Consider the following 17,078-nt stretch of genomic DNA (forward strand, 5'->3'; position numbering starts at 1 on the left):
TTATTAAATTTATGCCCAAAGAACTGTAGCTTCAGTCCCTTGGAATGAACATCTCCAGAATGAAGTAGAACTGAGAAAGGATATCATTACTGCAGAGAACAAACTTCAGATTACCTCACATTCACATTGGATAGGTTTGTGCTTTAAAAGAAATCTTAAACTAAGGAACAGAATGCTAGCACATATTTTCAGGTGACATTATAAAATGCAGGGGAAAAAAGGAAGACTGAAAAAAAAAAAAAAAGGAAGACAATTTCTTAATCTTCCTTCATTCATTTATCCATGGAAGTCACTGTGGGCAGAAGAAGAAATACATAATTATACCAGGCTAACACTCTTCACATGAAGCAGTGATGTTCAAAGGACATACTACAGCCCACTAACATGCCATGAGAGCACCAGCAGCATGCCATAGAAGCCTGTGCATTCTGCCAATCCACTCACAGAACAGTTGAGGTTGGAAGGCACCTCTGGAGATCATCGAGTCCAACCCCCCAGCTCGAGCAGGGTCATCTGGAGCACATTGCACAGGACCGCCGCCAGGCGGGTTTTGAATACCTCCAGCAAAGGAGACTCCACAGCCTCTCTGGGCAACCTGCTCCAGGGCTCTGTTACTCTCCTCGCAGTAAAGAAGTTTTTCCTCATGTTCAGAGGGAACTGCCTGTGCTTCAGTTTGCGCTTTAGCTTGTCTCCCTATCACTACGCACCACTGAGAAGAGTCTGGCCCCATCCTCTTGACACCCTCCCTTCAGATACTTGTACACCTTGATCAGATACGCCCCTCTCAGTCGTCTCTCCTCCAGGCTGAACAGGCCCAGCTCCCTCAGCCTTTCCCCACAGGAGAGATGCTCCAGGCCCCTCATCATCTTTGTAGCCCTCCGCTGGGCTCTCTCCAGGAGTGCCATGTCTCTCTTGTCCTGGGGAGCCCAGAACTGGACACAGTAGTCCAGGGGAGGCCTCCCCAGGGCTGAGGAGACGGGCAGGATCACCTCCCTCCACCTGCTGGCAACACTCTTCCTCATGCAGCCCAGGACACCATTGGCCTTCTCGGCCACAAGGCTCTGTTGCTGGCTCACGCTCAACTTGTTGTCCACCAGCACTCCCGGGTCCTCCTCTGTGCAGCTGCTTCCCAGCAGGTCAGCCCCCAGCCTGTATGCTGCATGGGGTTATTCCTCCCTAGGTGCAGGACCTTGCACTTGCCTTTGTTGAACTTCAGGAGGTTCCTCTCCGCCCAGCTCTCCAGCCTGCCCAGGTCCCTCGGAATGGCAGCACAGCCTTCTGGTGTGTCAGCCGCTCCCCGCAGTTTAGGACCCTCAGCAAACTTGCTGAGAGTGCCTTCTGCCCCTTCTGCCAAGGGAAGAATAACTTATTCATCAGTGACCCGGATGAAGTAAGAGGCCCTGGAAGGCTTAGGGACAGGGTGCACAGTGTGCCTGCCCCAGTAAGTAGATGCAGGCTGTTTCTCAGACACACATCTGTGTTGCTGCTACCAATTTTAATGCATAAAGAGGCACTTCAAAAGCGTGGCAAACACTGGCATAAAGCTGGAAAGCCCACCATACTACCATGTACACCCTTCTGAAATCACAAATGTATCTTTAGCGCACACAGACTGTGGTTAACATATGCAAAGATTGGCATGTACTTTTAGTTAAGGTTTTATTTCTGCATCATACTGGAAGTTCTTTGGGTTTATACAAAGATAGAAGTTCCACAGCTATGGAAACAATTTTCAACTTCTACCTCATCTGATCTTGTTTAATCTCCGTTACTTGAGCAGCCAATGCATACTCCTTTCTTCTTCCATTGAGCCCTGCATGCTGTAAAAGAATTAGCCTTTCTGCATCCATTGACCACTGCTTGCTGCACAACAGTTACTGCTACGCTTGAAGCCCTAAAGGAGAGGTCCCTCCACGTTCATGATCTTTGGCTGCAACATGAAATGGTCAAACCACACAAGAATATATGATCAACACCGAAGCATCACACTACTAGCCAGAGTCTTCTGTCATAAACAAATGAGAACAGAACTCAATTTTGGAACAATAACTCCATCCCCTTCCTTTAGATCTATTGCTTTTTTCCCCAGAGTATAACACTGAAATCATGGTTTTTTGAATAGTTTTTCTTAATTCATTTCCCAGCCAACAATCACTATGTTGTCTCCAATTTGACATTAATACTCCACTTTTTAAGAACACATACTTAACATACAGCACTGGCACTGGAGCAGATAAATTCCTAGGAGCTGCACTATTATCCTGGCATCATTAACCACAACCATAAACCTATACTTGAAGCACTACAATCAACTTGTATCGAAAAGAAAAACTCTGGTGAAAATAGGAGTGACAGTAGTCTGATAAGCACACTAAATTTCCTGAAATGAGATTTACAGGCCATAACTAGAAACAACCTTTTAATAAAAATTAGTTCAGTAAAGGATCTTTGTCCTTTACACTCGAGCAAATGCAGCATAGTCAGAGTGGTACTGCTTCTTCTGAAAATGTTTAAATAAATGCTTAAAAAGCTAGTAACATATTAAGCCTGGGGATTCTTCTGTCTTGTTTATTTGTTCAGCATTAGTTCTGGCCAACAAGCTGAAATGCTCCATTAAAAATTAAAATGACAGGAATTTACTAACAGTAACCTGAGAGTTCTATGTGCACCTATAAAATAATAAGAAAAGCATAGAATCAGATTGAAAAGTTAAAATGGGTTAAAAAAAAATCCAAAAAATTTAACCCATTTCCATTACCTTTTCACCCTGTCTGCGCTCTACAGAACAACAAAATATATTTTTGCTGAATGTCTCCCAGCACTGAAATGCTAATATAATAAGCACCTCCTGGGTAAACTGTAAGCTAGTACAAGTATTACATCACATACACATGTATACTTTTTATCTTTTTTTAAACCAAAATAGTGTCCAGACCAGTCTACACTTTCTGACTCAAATGGCTACACACATTCTTTGGCTACCAGAACAGGTCATGAGATAATGTACAAAGAAAACAAAAACACTGCTGACACAAGCTATGCAAAGGAGAATTACATTAAAAATCAGATCAGAAAGATCGATAAACTACCTCTGTCCCCTGGAAAGCATGACTTCCAAAAACAGAAGTCTCTTCAAAGCACACACCATTTCAAATCCACAGGAGCTGGAAACTGAAAACAGAAATTTCCAGGCTAACCCTAACTGGCTAGATAAAGGAAGAGAGCAAGCATCTGCAAAAACTCCGTATAGACGTATTTTAACGTCTATAAAGGACATTAAAAACCAAAGTTAACTCCATAAGCACATAAGAGGACAAGAGGAAGTGGTAGTCTGCTACAGCAAGTGCTCATAGAGGTTAGCAATCCTATTGGGCATCAAATCTCTCTTCCGAGAGATTTTGAGGAGAAGCCCCCTCTTGCTTCCAGGAATCCAGTCTAGGAGCCACCACGCTCAGCGTCAGTATACTGGAACGGTAAGGCAATGGTATAGTTTACAAACTTAAAAGCCGTCATGTTGCTGCAAACATCTGAAACATTTTTCAAAAGCATCTAGTGATTTCAAATAATCAGCTGAAACACTTGAAAGGGTTCTGATTTTCTGAACCAAAGGTAGTTTTTAAACCAGTTACATTTTCTCTGTCTGTACTACTGCTTTATACTGTCTGCCGTATGATAGCTACATCTGTTCAAAAGCTTTTTTTACTTGTTTTCAGTTGCTGCCTTTTCCCATGCCCACTTCCCACATCTTGAGATACGTACTGCTCCGCATCAAGATTGGTTCTTAAATTAGATGCCTAAGCAGACAACACGAATTTCCCCATAACATTAAGCACACGTAAGAGATCACGCTTACACAACTCTCTAAATCCCTGCTTAGCCCAGGCCCCAAATTTCACATACCAAACAACTTCTGCAACTATTAAAAGCAAAAAATTGTGTTTTCAAATTCGCTAGCAAATCAGAGATAAATATAGAACTAAGAAAACTAAAAGCTTATAAACTTGGTATAGGAAAAATGCTTAAAGCAACATATTTGGCCCTCAGAAAGATGGCTTCTAGAATTAGTTCTCTCAGGCATCAAGAAACCAACTTCACATGAGCGTGTTTGAGCAGTTCAGGGTGGTGGGGAGCAGAACCCTGTAGAGAAGGTTTTGGTGAAATCAGATACGCAAAGCACAGTCATCCCAAAGAAACCCTCCCTAGCTAAAGCAGAAGTTCAAGGCTAGATTCACCAGGGTGCTGTTTTTCCCTGGCTGCTTTGCGGCTGGCAAAGATTGTCACAGTTGCTCCTTGTTTTGTTGGACCATAGTTACAGTTTGTCTGTTAAAGATCTTGGTAATGGCAGGAAGCTTACTGGAAAAACGCTACCTGGTTTACGAAAACACTGGCTTAACCTGAACTTAAAATTATGTTTCTTAGAGCGCTACAAACACCACACACTCAAGAGCAAATGTTTATTTTTATATATATTTGTATATTATATATACTATATCATGAGGCCTAGAAGCACACAACACAAGGCACACTCAGATTTTTAGTAAGGTTTACGCCTTTCACTTTTTCGCTGCTTTCAGGGAGATCATGCCATGCTCAAGAAATTCTCTCTCAAGGGGAAATTCAAAGCAGCTCATTTTTTTGTCAAAAATTCAAGCCAAAACGCAGTTTTGACTCTTATCTACATAGCCTGCAGCAGATGCCCTTGTGCTTTTCCCCAAAGCAGAGGGATCGGGAGGTGCATGGTAATTTATGTTGGGAACAGAACACGAGACGTAACCTGGGGGGGGAGGAACGGCAGGGGAGTGAGGGGAACGGACAAGCTGACTACTCTAAAAGACTAAATCTAAACCTGTATAAAACAAAACTAAGCTACTGTTCAACAGTTTGAATCGTGTAGATGCAGACTGTAACGCTTAGAGTTAACCAGAGAAACTCCTTTTGTCACCACTCAAAAAGTGCAACGTGCACAGTGCTATATAATACCATATCTCCAGGGCCAGCAGAAGGAGGGCAGGCAGGAAGGACTGGCCATCAATCGCTTTCTCTCCAAATATCAGTGGCTCCAACCTAATATGCTCACATCACCGAAAGCAGCCGCATAGGACACTAAGAAAGAGGTATGAACAGAGGCTAAGAGCTCAGGAGGCTCTGTGAAAGAACAACCATCCCAACTAACTCGAGTTCCAGAAATGCCAGAATAGCCAGGTAACCAGAAGAGGTCGCGTTATGAACTGCTGTGCATAGTCTGTGTCTACCATACTCCTCTGGTATCATAAACGAACAGTTCTTGTCCCTTCTTTCACTGGGCAATAGGTGAATACTATAGCACGTTCCACAGAGAGATAAAGCTAGGGATCGATCTGATGGAGGTCATGAGCAACTCATGCTAAAACTGGACTGAGAGCGCATATCTCTTGCTAGTGGCATGGACGTGCACGTATGAGCAAAGTTTCCTCATATCACTGAGTTTCCTTTCAGCCAGAGACCGCAATACATCTGCAGACAGATAGCTGGGAGGAGAACTCTCCTAGATTAAGCCATGCACTAACCTAGAGTCCTTCAAAAATCGGGGACCAGCAGCTATTGCTTCTATGAATTCCAGTCTGCCAGTTCTCACTAGCTGTAGCAATACAGGGAGTATAAATAAGACCAGAGCCTCAGTGCTGACCAACAGTCAGCTCTATTGAAAGATTCACATCAGTTTACATTCTTTCGCTTTGCCCACATCTTCTCCAGGTGGTAACATACTGCAGGAACTCTAACATGGCTTTATTTTAGATGTGGGGGGAACTGCTCTTGAAAGAAGCTCATCCTTCTCCGTACCAACAAGGAAGACCTGAAGACTTTGTAAAACCCCGAGTTTCTTTGTCAACAATTTCAGCAGCTTACACATCGTAAAATATCCATAGAGCCTACCTGGTCTTGAGAATTTACTGCAGACTCTGCCCTGCCCAGTCCATGACTCTATGGGCAGCACAGAAGACCAGCGCTCGTAGTACAAGTTCATTGACTCCATGGAGGCAAAATAAAGGTTGAGATTATACTCTCTAGAGGTGAGACTATAGTCTCACTTACTGGCAATGTATTAACCCAGTTTATGATCTCCAGATTAAACAATGCTTTCCCAAAAAAATGAACAGGAAACTCTCTCAAAAGCCAGAGTGCCTAGGTTTTTGGGGTGTGCCATGTACTTTCTCATCTGCTTCTTTAGCTAGCCCTTAGCTTGCTAGTAGCATGCCACCCTGGTGTAAGTTGAATTGCTTTCACTTGCAGCACGTGCTACAAAATCAGTTGTTAAAGGAAGCCTTGTTGCATTATTAACTGCCACAGAAACAAGTAAGAGTGTATTCTTCTAGGACGGCACAAAGGACTAGAATAAATCAACTTATCTATTCTGCTAGCACTACAGTAGAAACTTATTAAAGCCTCAGACACAATCCAATTAATAGAAAAGGTGACAAATTTTAAATTCAGTTGTTCTTTAGAATATTTACCAATATAACTAATTGGCTAAGATGACATCGAAAGTCCTGTGAACTAAGTAAAATCTTCATACTTTTTAAAGAGAGAAAGATATTTTAAAAATAAGTACAAAAGCATACAAGCATCAAGCAGATGCTATTCAGGAGACCATAGAGATTGACAAAATTGAGGAAGAGATTCAATAGCACAACGGCAGAGTTGCGATGCAACAGCGGTATTACTAACGTCTACTCCTTCCTATAATGCTGGCTTTTACATATGCCAGCCTTATTTCTCACCTGCAACACCTAGGTCCATTGCAACTTGCAGTACTGCTCCACTGGATCCCACAGCCACATTTACACTGAGCATCATGGTCACCCTCAAGTAACTCATCCTGGCCACCATTTCCAAGCACGTGAAGGATAAGAAGGTGATCAGGAGTAGGTAGCATGGATTCACCAAGGGGAAATCATGCTTAACCAACCCGATAGCCTTCTCGGATGGAATGACTGGCTGAGTAGATGAGGGGAGAGCAGTGGATGTTGTCTACCTTGACTTCAGTAAGGCTTTTGACCTTTGCTAGTCCTGGAGCCAAGATCACCATGAGGCTCTTCAGACTCTAATGGGTATTCAAAGCAAAAAAATTCCTTAGTTCATGGGGAGATTTCATCCGACTGATCCTCCTTGCATCCTTCCAAAAGGAAGGAAATATAACAGATTAACACAAACCTGCAAAAGTGCCTGTACTTTTATTTAGTTGGTCAAGAAAAATAGGATTCTACATTCAGTCAGATGGTATGCTCATAATATGCATGTGATCATGTCTAACATTTGAGTGAAAGTGCAAGAAATCAGTAGCCAGAAATCGGCTGATTTTGTCAAGAATCAGAAAATGTAGTGGGGGAGAGGAGAGAGATAGCTGATCCCTGGCAATGCAGTTAGCAGAGCCAGAAAGTTGAAATAAATCTGTAATTACCATAAAAATTCAAAGCACTGTTGGTTGCTAACATCAATAATTTTCTTTCCATTTTAACTTCATAGTAAGATTGCTATTTCTGCTTGATTCTCCTATTATAAATGTACCAGCATCTAACGCCCCACACTTACATTCTCAGCTACAAGCATTCATATTTCTGAGATGGTCTTAAACCTGAAAGGTCATTTATCTTTAAAAAATAGGTAAAATCACAAAGATTTCTACCCACAGGCACATAGCCTAATGGTTTTATGTTAACTGTTAGCTGTTTTTACCTTCCATTCTACTCCTAACCCTTCCCTCTCAAAAAGTGTTGGTAAGGATACAGCTGCGTAAGGTGCACTTTTTAATCAGAATCTGTTTCTGCATATTTGATAAAATCATTTCCAATGCACCATAAACAGGTGCCATCCAAAATGTCTTAAGACCATCCACTCAATCCAAGCAGAAACCAAGGTGACAACTTTTCAAAGACCATGAGAGGTGCTATTTTTGTATGAGTGAATTGGATTCATAAACCTTAGCAAACTGCAAAAGGCATTAGATTTTGTCGAGTGCATCTGTTTTATTTTAGCATTTGATCTATGTTTTAGACCTAATGTTTTAAAAATGTTAAAGAATTGCAGTTAAAAGGAATTCTCATTTATTTTCTGTATGTAATTATTTATGCCAAATAAAAACAGCAGAGAAAGCACAGCAGATGGAATCTTTTTCCCCACATTCTTGCATAAACATTCAAGCTGAGAAACGGAATAAACAGCTGGAGAAATGCAACCTCCTCCTAATAAGATGTAACGCTTTAGACAATGCTCATAAAGCTCCCCTTAAACTTCCTGCATAGCTCCCAGCAGGAATCAGAGTTAAGGTGCTCCTTTCCCGAGTTCTGCTCTGGGCACTTTTCTCCATGCGTGGTGTTCAAGTGAATGAGAACCAATATGTCTTCCCTAGCATATAACACAGAAGGAAAGAGAGCAGCAGACCCCGCAGACCAAGCAAAGCTGTCAAAATTCTATGCAAATCTACTTATCTATATTGATTTATACAAAATTAAAACCCTTCACAGGCCTTACGAGGAACTGCATGGCTAAAAGCTTTAGAGTTCTCTGAACAATATACTTGCATCTAGCACTATGGACAGGGCAAGGCTGGCTAGATTATAGAGCTGCATTAAACTTTCACAATAAAGCCGGTTACTCAAGTTGCCCGATGTTTTCCTTTAGCAAAACAGTATTTCAGACTGTGATGAAGTTAGATATGTCATTAAAGGAACAACCTTAGACAGGACATTATCAAGGAAAGGTTATTTTGACTAGTGACAACAGGTGACTGCTATCTTTCTATTGCAAAACTGTTGCTATCCACCTACATAGTCAAAGCTACAAGATCAATGGCATACAAAAACTAAGTTTATTTCTTACTGAATTACACTCCTCCTCTCCAAAAGGCCACTTCATAAAAATCACCTCTTTATACATGCATAAGCACCTATACACACACACACACACACACAGACCATTAAGAACAATAGTTCCCTTAAAACATGTTTTTTAAAAACGTGCCTTCCCCCACCAACACTTAAAAACAAACAAAAACTCTTTCTACACCTAACAACTCTTCACTAGCTCTACAATATGCTGTAATACCACCGCATCTCTTACATAAGGTTTTAACTATGATGACAGCAGCATCAACACATGCATCCATCACGGATTTATGTACTGGTGAACTCTATCGTGATTCTTTTTTTCCATTATGTAGCTCTATACCATTTGAGGATCTCATTTACTAGGTATTTATTCCCAGCTCTGTTCGGCTCTGCTGGGCTAACGTGTTTGTCAGACAAAGAAATAATCAGGTCCCAAATATTCTGCTGTTCCACACACTGGCAAGGAGACAAGCCAGCATCCAGAACAATCCTCAAAGAAGAAAGTGAATATAGCATGTCAAGAAAAGACTGGGCAATCACAGATCCAAAAAGACTGGAAGACAACAGTTGCTCTCAGCAACAGTTAACCATATAAATAGTTTTCCGTTGCAGATAACACACTAGGCATAATTAAACTTTATGTTTAGTTGGTACAAGTTCCCTGACTTGCAATATTACAATTGCAGAGCCAGATTAGCCTAAATTCATCAGGCATCGTTTTTCTTCTCTTCACCTCACTCCCTCCCAAAGCAGGCTGCTAACCTGAACTTCCATAGAACCTCTTCATATATGGCTTGCAAAATACTTTTGCAAAAACCATGAAGACCCACTCTACAAAGGAGAGCAGAGATGTACAGTAGGGTGATCACTTCAAATACCAGTAAGACAAGGAGCCTTTGCATAACACCTGCAAGGAAGCATACCAGGAGAACCAAGTTGATGCCATTGACAGAGAGAAAATTTGCTCACAGGAAAATTCAGCTAACGGACACTTACAGTGACTGAGAGCACCCTTTGACTTCATACTCACAACTGACCGCAGCTCCTAGACACTAATGCAATACAATTGATAAGCAAAATGCCTCCTTTCAACCAGCTGGCAGAGACACCTACAAGCATTTATGCCCAGGCACAGCACATAGCACAAGATTGAACTGAGGGAGAGCGAAAAAGTCTCAAGTCCAAAGAGACCTTCCACTGCTGAGAAGAAGGTAAATACAAGAATATAACAGTACTAAAACTCAATCACAGCTGGGCTAAAGTTCAATAGTGCTATAGTCCCCACTGTGGTTCTGTTAAAACAAACGTTAAATGTAAGTACCTGAGAACTGGTAATTCACAACTGGCAAAGTGGATCTTACCCACTTCTTCAAGCCTCTAAAATGGAATAGTCATACCAATATGACAGAGAAACACTGGGGATGAGAATTACATACCTGCATTTAATTTCAGTTGTGCAGTCCCAAAAAAATAGCTTTGGAGAGAAAAAAAAATACCCCTTTAATTGCTTGCTGAAAACTAAGAGTCCATTTCACTTCTATAAGGGCAGCAAGCAGCAAGTTTGCACTAATAGAGAGACAATACGTTATCAAGTGAGTACCCCACAGGAGAGGGTGTTCTTGCTATTTCTTCAATGCAACGAAACATGCTTGCAGACACAGTCATGTCCTCTCGCTGAAGTCTTATATAATCCAAGCATGTAGTGAAACAAAAATATTTGAAGCATTATTTTAACTTGTATCTTAGCTTATCATCTAAGGCCAAGTATCAAGTTGAAACATTAAATGGTTCATCCTCTAAAGCACTCCTAGATATGATATTAAGAACAACTGGCTGTCTCTACATGCACTCAGAATACATTTATATTAACATAAATAAACAAAACTGCCTGCCTGCCTCCTTCCCTCCTTCCTTCTTAAAAGAGCCTTCTTTTCTAATTAAGTTCAAGCTTCAAGTAAAACAATTTCTACCATACAACTGCCTACATAGAGAATAACCAGAATGAACGTATCTATCATTAAAAGAAAAAAGACATTTTTCAGCACGGCCAATCCACGGGTTAAATCAGGCACAGAAACAACTAACCGCTGGATGTACGTTTCCATTTACAAGGACCTTTTCTCGCATTTACAAGGGTCAAGTGCAATCACTGCAGGAGATTCCTCTGTGAACCTTACCTGCAATTTGATCCTTGCACGGCATGCTGTCTAAGCATTGCGCTGTGCTATGATTTAATGCTGGATGTACGCTTCAGCAGCTACAAACGACAGACTATTTGCGGGCGTGTGGCTGCTACGCAGAGAGGGACAGAACCATCCAGTACAGCTCCCCACGGTTTGGGGGGTGAGGGGAGACGTTGCGTGGAGGTGGGGGGAAAGAGCTGTAAAGACCTCAATTAGAAATCTTTTCTTTTTTATTATTGATTTTTTTAAACAAACGCAAGGCTATGCACGCCTCCGTCAAATCAGTAAGAATCCCCCCCCCCCCCCCAAAACCTGCCCATGTTGAGGTCAGCACAACGTTCCCTGCACAGGACTAACAGGAAAACCGCTCTGTCAGCCGCCGGCTCCCCCCTCTCCTCCTTCTCCCCCCGCCGCGGCGGCGGCGGCCCCCCGCCGGCATTATATAACCAAGGGGAGCGCCGGGCGGGGCCCCGCAGCGCATCCCCCTGCGCGGCGGCGGCGGGGGCGCAGCGCTGCGCCGCAGGCGGGGGCATCTCCTCCCGCCTCCCCCCTCCTCCCCGTCTCAATTAGCCGCGCGCGAATTAATTAAGCCGCCCCGCGGAAAAGGTGGTTGGGGGGGGGGGGTGGAGTAGGGAAGGGGAAAAAAAAAAAAAATCTCCAAAACCTTAAAAAAAAAAAGAAGAAGGCAGACGGGCTCAGCGCGCCTCTCCCCGCCTCACCCGCCCGCCGAGCGAGCGGCGCCACCACTTACCGCCGGCTCTCGGCGGCGGCGGCGGCTCCTGCCAGCCCGACCTGCGCCTGGCCCGGGCTGCGGCCCGACTGCCGCCCGCTGTCAGCCCCGCGCGCCGGCCCCGCCCCGCCGCCCGCCCCCCGCCCCGCCATTGGCCGCCGCCCGCCCAGCCCCGCGCCGCCGCCCGCCCCCATAGGCCAGCCGGCCCGGCCTGGCCCCGCCCCGCCCCGCCCCACCGCCTCCCGCGGCGCTGTGAGGCGGGGCGGGGCGGGGCGGGGGGGACGGCGCGCTGCCGCCGCCGCTGCCTTTGCTGCCTTAAATGGCTGGTTGCGGCGGGCGCCGCGCCGCCTCTGCCCCCGAGCAGGTAGACGGGCACGGGTGGGGCAAAGCGCGGGGCCCCCGGCCCGGGCCTCGGACACTGAAGCTACTGAAACGAAATAACGTTTGAAAAAAGGGCTGGGCTGTGCGGGGCGGTGGGACTCGCTTCCCCCCCTGCCTCTCCCCCGCCGCCGCCGTCGCCTGGGACCAGGCTCAGGCTCCGCGGCCCGCAGAGGCGCCCACGGTGACGGGCGTGTATTCTCCCTCCGATGCTGCAGTAGCTGAGGTGACCCAGCGCTTCCCAAGTGCCGTTAAGGGCCCGTCCGTGCTTGGGTGCGCTGAAGACCAAGGTTTCATGGCGGGGTACAGCAGCTACGCTTGTCATCTCCCTCGGCAGCTCAACAGAAAAATCACGTCGTGCTTTTTCTTCCCTTTTGCTCTTTCGCTTGGAGGTCGTGAGGAACCCACCCCTGGGGAAGCTTCAGCTGGCCTGAAGTCAGGCACAGTCCCTACCCCCCAGCTGAAAACCAGAGCAGGAGAGGTACAGCTGTAAGCCAGCGGTCTTGAAGGCAAACAACAGATGTCATACGAGTTAGCAGGAACCGGGGTACGGTGAGCAGCCCGGCAGAAAGTCCTCTCCGAACACTTACTGTGGGGCAGGTCCTACGCTATTCCCAACTACTTCCCCTACTTCCCGCACGGTCCGGAATCGGGTTTTCTGATGCTCCGATGGGATTTTCCCTCCCGTACCACACCAAAGGCCGGTGTTCCCTTTTTGCAGGATCAGTCTGAGAAAAACGTGCGGAGTCGCAATGAGCAGGATTTGACTCTGTCGTTGAATTCTGGCCTGCAGACGGGTCTCTCGGTCGAGCTCCAGAGCTTTCGGGCTCTCTCCAGCAGCTGGTCTGGACCTCCTGGCCGCTCCAGTAGCCAGCTCCGCGCTCCCAGAGACGCGCCTCGGTCCCCAGCCACTTCACCTGCTCGCTGGCTAGTCTGGCTTGATATTCGTATCCTCGCTTGCTCCGGTTGCCGACACCACAGACGCACAGGTTCCTACGACCAGTCATCTAAAGTCCAGTTGCCGGCCCTCAGACCGCCATACGCACACAGGAACACAAAACAGAGAGTCTCTTCACCCAGGAAAAGAGCTAGAAATGGAGTTTAAAGAGAAGACGGGACAGACAGTGCTGATCAAATGACTTACAAAAGACGTCAAAGATACCTCAGGGCAAGCGTGTTCTGCCAGCCTAATACTTGCGGGCCTCCATTCTGCTTTTCAGCTTGTAGCCAGGTAGCTCACCCTCCAGGGACTAGGGTGGGGTGGGGTGAGGGAATCTGTGGAGAAAAAAGCTTAATTTCCATCTTCACCTAAAGTTTGTTATGCAGGACCCTTGTCTTTTACAGCTCTCAAACTAATTTTAGAGAAGTCTAGCATAAAAATCACCAAAATCAATTTTTAGGGTTATCACGCTACCTCAGTAATGTAACTGTGGGTTCATTTTAATTCTGTGTGCAAATTAACCCCTCCCATACTTGAAAGCAGGTGAGCAGGCAGTCCTTCTTTGCCTATATTTATTTTCATTTACAGCTGAAGAATGCCACCATCAAATGCTGGGTGCACCTTGGGCATATCTTCAGAAAACTAAACTAATGTAAAAGCCACATGCATCTCTTTTGTGGATTTCTGCAGCAGTCAGTGGGCTTACATTACATGAAAAAATTACATTGATATAGGGAATTCCCTGGAGCTCCCAGAAGTCGTCTTTCCTCCCTTGCATGACGAATAATTTTTCTGCAGCTAAAATCATCTATTCAATTTTATACTGATAATAGCAGAAATGCTCTGTCACAGAAGAGGGCCTTGCAGCAAACCCCCAAAACAGTCCAACCGTGGTTAGTTTAATCTCTTCTGGAAATCCATTCATTAAAAAAAAAAGAAAAAGAAAAAAAATCCGTGACAAGAAAGCATTATCTTCAGATCTCACCATCTCATCCTAAGATTAGCTGCATTTCCTCAGGGGTTAGTACAGCTGTGTTTGTAGGCTGTGTGATTGGGTTGCAGTTTCTTTTTTCTAAGCGCAGGCCCCTGTGTAAATTCAGTTGTGACCTGACCTGGTAATTCACTGGAGTGACCTAGCAATTTAAATCTTCTTTTCCTCTTCTAAAGAAACATTTGCAAATATGTCTGATGCAATGTCACTCCCTCTCGCAAACTCTGGTTGTACATTCCCAAGCTATTGCAGCGGGAGCTCATTTCCTTACAAACTGAGCAGAGTACAGACGCCAGCCATACCCCAGGTGTTGCAGAAATTCAGTGCAAAGTTCCTCTTCAGTACTCCTTTCTACAAGCTGTGATTTAAGGATGGACTGTCTGGCCTCCGGGCTGATGGCTACAGAGGCTGGGAAATTGGGCCTGCAGTTTCCCTCTTCAGATTTTCACCGTAAGGAAAACACAGCCAGATTTCATGCTAAATTCCAGGATATTATCAATTACACCGATTTATGCAAAATGAACTGGCCAGACGTTTCACTGCGTCATTCTCCCCATCAGCTCACATGCTAGCTCGTCTCTCACCTCAAGAGACAGTCTTCCGAGAGTGCTGCAGACCTGCTTCCTGCACTTCTTCCCACAGCTTCTCTTCAAAGCCACGGAGCCACCTTGGGTCATACTTTCCAGTATGAAATATTATGAACAGTTCCATTTATATGACACTATATGACATTATATTGTTATTATATGATATTATATAAATGGCTCCGTTACTTCCTTTTACCTTCACCTTTCCTCAAAGCAATCTATTTTGCTTCCTGCTTCAAGTCGCAATGCTTCTCATCTGCCGCTGTTATTTCTGTACTGTTTATCCTCAAAGGAATTCTTTCTGAAGATTTTGTTATTTTCAGCATCTTGTGGCCTTTTCCTCCTTCCTTTTCTAGTCCTCTATAAGAGGAGGATTATCTTTCTTGTTCAGACAGCTCCTTTACTAATGTGTAAAGCTGGTTCCACCAGGGCAGGAGACCTTTATGGCCAACATTAGTCCCTGGATCGACAGAGATGAGCTGCAGCACTGACAAACACGGCAGGTGCCCTAAACACTGAGCGTTCAGTGAGCCAGCATCATCATAACTTGAACCAGAATTAAGAAAGAGTAAATAAAAAGCTTTCTCAAGTCGTCACCTGGGTAGTAAGAGGTAGCATCAAGATTGCATTATTACCATCATGAACAGTCACTTTCTGCCTGCAATTTTCAGATGTGCGAGATTTTAGTCAGAATATTTGTATGAAATTGAATGTTATTTTGGTTGAAACCTCTATGAAAATAACAAAATCATTTTTAAATGTCCCACTCCGCTGAAAGTCACTCCACTGAGAAGACCTGTTGTTTTTTTAACCACTTCTTGGAATAGTTATAGCGACAAAAATTTGTCAAGAGCCTACGCCAGCATTCTTTCCCCAGGTGAAAATCAAATACAATCTTCCAGGCTATGTAAGCAGTCATACATATATAGTCATTTGTATATGTATATACAGTATAGATATTGTTGATATGTTACACACAGCCAATATATGTACAGCTATGTATATAGTCACCGTCATTTACAGGAGGGCAAAACGACTCAAACCTGCCAGAGGTCCACTAGCAATACAAACACATTTTCTTACATAAAATTGCAAGAAATATTCAGCTGTATAAAAAACATGGCAGCACTTCAAATAGGTGAGCAAGCCGAACATAAAGGGCTGTTTCCCTGCGCAGGAGGTTGGGCTCAGCACATTCTGCGTTTTGCAGTGTGCTGCTCCATAACTCTGTACAGGAACTAACGCAGTTGTGTTTATGGCACCGGTGCTGCTCATCAGTTTTACTGAAATGCAAATTCATGATAAACTGGTGCAAATAGAGGAACCGGAGCTCAGAAGATGCACATGTGGATGAATGGAATAACCTGACTGCACCAACAGTGCATAGCACGGTCCTGCAAATGGCTGGCCATGGGGCAGTCCCTTAGTTATTGGCCAAAGCTCCCATGAGAAAACAACATTAATCACAACTTGAGCTTAAGTCAAAGCCCTTAGAACTTCAAAACCTTACAAAGTTATAACCAACCTGTATTGCTGGCTCTGCTCTGTTATGCAAAGAGTCTTTGGGGGAGTACCTTTCTTTTATATGGGATGTTATTCTAATTCGCATATTGTGTGTTCCCCACCCCAAGAAAGAGTGCAAAGGAATGAAATAGGGCAATGCAAAACAATTCGAGAAAAGACAGGCTTCTGCACCTAATAAATCTGATCAGGATTTAAGACGTCTCGATTCCAGCAGTGTATTTGGTACAGCAATGAGTAAAACACTTAAATCTCCCTCTGCTTCTGTTTTGCGGGAATGAATTCAGGATAATCCATTTTACAGTAAAGACATCTGAGAGGCACAAGAGACTGCAGCACAAAACCATTACTTAAAAGGAAAGAAAAAACTTTATCAGGGAAGCAAATTCAATGATCTGAAGCTGGATCTTAGCTCTACATGAAGTGAACAGCCTGTGACTTAAAGACTGCACACTCCATTTCAAAAGCCCACCACTCTAAATATCGGTAGTCTGTATCATAAAGACTAAACTAGTTGCTGCAACTTTATCCATTCTCTGATTTTCTTTTCTGTTAACAATGGAAAAATATTTTGTTGTGGCTTTGTGGTAGTTAACTCTATTCCATTCACCACATATTCTCCCAACTTCACTTTATCCTTGTTTGCTCAACATTTATGATTTTCAGAGCCTGAAATACTCTCAAGAGGAGACATAAATCACCCTTTTATTTCTGCTGCTAGGAGGGGAAGTGGCCAAGAAGGGAACACCAAAACTGCAGGGAGGGTAAGCATCAGTGAAGCCCAAACCACAGATTTCAGCATTGCAGTTAAGAATAAACACAACCGGACAGTATATTCATAAGGAAATGGACACACCAACCTACTTCCTTAGCGGGGGATTTTT

At 44.2% G+C, this 17,078-nt stretch overlaps 1 protein-coding gene across 3 annotated transcripts in view; it reads right to left on the reverse strand.

The window, feature by feature from the left end:
- Positions 1–11,894, reverse strand: part of TPPP (tubulin polymerization promoting protein) — a 66,955-nt gene extending 55,061 nt beyond the window's left edge. Inside the window, exon 1 of one of the 3 annotated variants that reach the window (XM_068931327.1) lies at positions 11,799–11,894. Coding sequence is in view for 1 of the 3 variants with exons in the window: in XM_068931326.1 (XP_068787427.1) it covers positions 11,042–11,079 (38 nt within the window). In the remaining 2 variants the exon portion in view is untranslated. Of the gene's footprint in view, positions 1–10,300; positions 10,334–11,041; positions 11,245–11,798 lie in introns of those variants that run through there. The other 2 variants (XM_068931326.1, XM_068931328.1) reach the window with 2 other exon arrangements.
- Between the last annotated feature and the right edge of the window lie 5,184 nt (positions 11,895–17,078).

This window comes from Struthio camelus, chromosome 2 (assembly GCF_040807025.1).
Source record: "Struthio camelus isolate bStrCam1 chromosome 2, bStrCam1.hap1, whole genome shotgun sequence".
Taxonomy (NCBI): Eukaryota; Metazoa; Chordata; class Aves; order Struthioniformes; family Struthionidae; genus Struthio; species Struthio camelus.